Genomic DNA, 3,563 nt, shown 5'->3' with positions numbered 1-3,563 from the left:
ATGGATGTAGAAAGGATGTTACCCTTTGGGGTCAGTTCGGAACCAGGGGCATGGTTTAAAAGTTAAGGGTTGCCCTTTCAGGACTGAGAGGAGGAGAAATCTTTTCTCTCAGAGGACTGTGCAATTTTGGAACTCACTGTCTTAGAGGTGGGGCCATTCAATATTTTTAAAGAGGTAGATTGATTTTTGCTCAACAGGCAAATCAAAGATTATTAGAGTAGATGGGAAGTTAAAATCTGAAACACAAATAGATAAGCCATGATATTATTGAATGGTGGAACAGGTTCAAGAGACCAATTGGTCCACTCCTGCTCCTCTTTCACATGCTTGCATATTTTTGGTGATAGTGAGGAAATAATACATGATTGTTCCATCACCTTCATTTGCAAAGCTCTGTACCTCATCAATGCTCCATTTGGACACCTTGCTGGCTTGGAAATTCACCACTCCAGGCAGTAGTTTGCAATGCTGCTCCCAGCAAAGTGGGAGGTCACGAACTGGGTGAGCAGACATGGCTGACATGAAGACAGACTGGTGGAGAGCTTGTTGCATGCTGTCAACTGAAAGATCTAGAAAAGAAAAGCAAGAAGGAGTTACTTACTTTTCCAGAAGCGCTTCTTTCCCATTTGACTTTGAACATGACTTTTTTGCTGCGACATTATTTTGAGAAAAAATTAGTTTAGTTCTAGGCTTGTTTTTGCAATCATGTGGGGGCTTGCCACATCATTGGTAAGAATTCGTTTCAAATCTTTGACCTCTCATTAACTGAAGAGAAATAATTTAGAGAATGGGTCATTGGATGTAATAATGAAGCAGTGAATTTTTATGATGAACTGCCTGGAAGGAAAGAAAACTCATTAGATGCTGATCAGCTGAGTAATATTGTTTCCACATGCCTGAGTGAAAACTACAAAGAATCATCGAATCCATACTATGTGGAAGCAGACCATTCTACCACACCAACCCTCCAAAGAGCATCCTACCCAGATCCACACTCCCCTCCCCCCACCCACTCCTGTAACCTGCATATCCCATGGCTAATCCACCTAACCGACATTTCCCTGGGGACCATGGGCAATTTAGCATGGTCAATCTACCCAATCTGCACATTGTTGGACTGTGGGAGGAAACCCACGCAGACATGGGAAGAATGTGCAAATTCCACACAGACAGTCACTCAAGAGTGGAATTGAAACTAGGTCCCTACTGCACTGTGAGGCAGCAGTGCTAACCATTGAGCTGCTCCTGAAAACAATTTAAAAATGTAATATACTGTGGAAATCAGTCACATGGGCATTTGGGCTTAATTGATAGAACATATTGTGTTGATTTTTTAAATAAACCTAAGCGGAACAGAGTTAACAATTCAGAAATGCTCCTTGACCTGCTGAATAGTTCCAGAGTTTGATTTCTAGCATCAGCATTATTTTGCCTTCCATACACAGAGCAGATGTTCTGTTGTGTTACTTGGGTAAACTAGGAGCTGTTTTAGGCTAATTAATGAATGGTGTATCAACAGGGCTTCTAATTTACATCGAAAATAACAAGCTAATGTCTTTGCATAATATTTTGGAAGGCACAGCTCCAAACTGCACAATCATGTTCATATTTTCTTGCAAATAACGTATCAATGACCTTAATTATTTTTATAGGTTTGGTTCCTATTTAATCTTGTCAGGCAACATCCAAAAAGCAGGAGAATCGATGTTTCGGGCATACGCCCTTCATCAGGAGAAGTGTCACCAAGTTCCTGATAAATTTTGCTCAAAATGTTGATTCTCCTGCTCCTTAGATGCTGTCTGACCTGCTGTGCTTTTCCAGCACCACAGTCTTGACTCTGAGCTCCAGCATCTGCAGTCCTCACTTTCTTGTAATATTTCATCTTGCCTTATTGTTTCTTTAAAAGCACTGGAGTTACAGCCAGAAATAACTAAGCCATTCCAGGCTTATCATAGGTATGTTTTTTCCCAGTCTCTTCCTCACACAAATTATTTCATTTTGTCTCCTACTTCTTCTCACACTCTCTTCTTCAGCCTGTAACCAGTTATCCTCCAACCCTGTTTGACCTGAACATTGTTCTCGATCTTTGCTCCCCATATGCAACATCACAATAAATTGACACTTCTTCACTTTCTAAAACATGTGATTGTTCATTGACCTTCCCTTCTTCATCCTGCTACACCTCATTCTTCTACCAGCCTACTCTACCATCCCTTGCTTCACAGTTGCACCAAACTGATTGAAACGATGCACTCATAAAACAATAACAAATCACATTGGCATGAAGTGGCAAAATACCATCAGTAAGCAGCAACAAAATATAACAAATAATGAAATTCAATATCAGAGGATGAAACATGGGCAGCTGCAAACAAGTACCAATGTAAAGGGAATGAAAAAGAATTGAAACTTAATAGAAATATTGAAAATTATTTTTGGCTGCCATCTCATTTCTCCCTAAAATGACAAGCGTGGTTCTTAAAGTAAAATGCAACATAATGAGGACATAAAACATCCCAAATTTATAATAAAATTGCTAAAACTAGCCAGATGTCACTAATTGCATTTTGTACTCATAAATGAATAATTTTTAAAAATTCATTGACAGGATGTGGGCAACACTGTGCCAGAATTTATTACCCTCCCCTTATTACCTAGAGGGCATTTAAGAGTTAACCACATTGCTGTGGGTCTGAAATTACATGTCAGCCAGACCATTTAAGGACATTAGTGAACCAGATGGGTTTTTCCAACAATCAAACAACAGTTTCATGATCATCATTAGACTCTTAACTCCAATTTTTTTTAATTGAATTCAAATTCCACCATCTACCATGGCAGGATTCAAACCCAGGTCTCCAGAAAATTAGCTAAGTCTCTCAATTAAGATTCTAGTGATAATACCACTAGGCCATCACCTCCCTACATTACATAGCAATGTTAAGTGTCTGATCTCAATGTTCATATTTGCATGACATATGCACATTCTTTAACATTTTTGTGCCTTGATGAAAGAAAGCAGAGTATGTCACTGCTTTTAAATTATTTTGCACGTTCCAGTTCCTTCAATACTGATTGTTGGATATCTACTAGAATGTTTTGGAACATTGTGAAAAAACAAGATTTTAGTACCATAGAAATATCCAAAACGTGGGTAGAACCTGCACAGTTACTGCCTTTGCTGTTTTTGAATTCATGTGTCGCAGGACATCGGAGTGCAGCTGGAAAAATTAACAAACAGTGAATTTCACAACTAATCTTGGAAGAACCGGTTTGGGCGAAGTTCACAACGCAGAATCAGGTAAGTTAATTGTTGTTTTAAGTCTGTCCAAGAGAAAGGCTGTATTAGTGAGTACAGTGGGTTCTTTCTTGATTATATGTTTTTGGAGATAAGTCTCTTGATTAAACTTAAAATATAAGCCATAGCTCTAAACTTAACGTGGTGCAGTGTTTTGTAGAGGAATAAGACTGTTATTTTCTGGGTCTGTAGATTGTGAAGGAGCAAAAATGGCCTTTGCAGTGAGATGTACTTCTTGTCAGATGTGGGAGTTTAAAGAGAGTTT

The 3,563-nt window shown here is 38.8% G+C and overlaps 1 protein-coding gene across 18 annotated transcripts in view; it reads right to left on the bottom strand.

Moving 5' to 3' along the window:
- Positions 1-3,563, bottom strand: part of LOC122549360 (lethal(3)malignant brain tumor-like protein 4) — a 300,541-nt gene that overhangs the window by 25,958 nt on the left and 271,020 nt on the right. For 14 of the 18 annotated variants that reach the window (XM_043689041.1, XM_043689042.1, XM_043689039.1 and 11 more), the window contains one exon: positions 400-569. In XM_043689041.1, coding sequence (XP_043544976.1) covers positions 400-569 — 170 coding nt within the window. Of the gene's footprint in view, positions 1-377; positions 570-3,563 lie in introns of all 18 variants that reach the window. The other 4 variants (XM_043689044.1, XM_043689046.1, XM_043689045.1 and 1 more) reach the window with 1 other exon arrangement.

The sequence above is a fragment of the Chiloscyllium plagiosum genome, chromosome 4 (assembly GCF_004010195.1).
Source record: "Chiloscyllium plagiosum isolate BGI_BamShark_2017 chromosome 4, ASM401019v2, whole genome shotgun sequence".
NCBI lineage: Eukaryota > Metazoa > Chordata > Chondrichthyes > Orectolobiformes > Hemiscylliidae > Chiloscyllium > Chiloscyllium plagiosum.
Note: the sequence above shows the minus strand (reverse complement) of the source record. Positions and strands in the feature narration are given on the sequence as shown.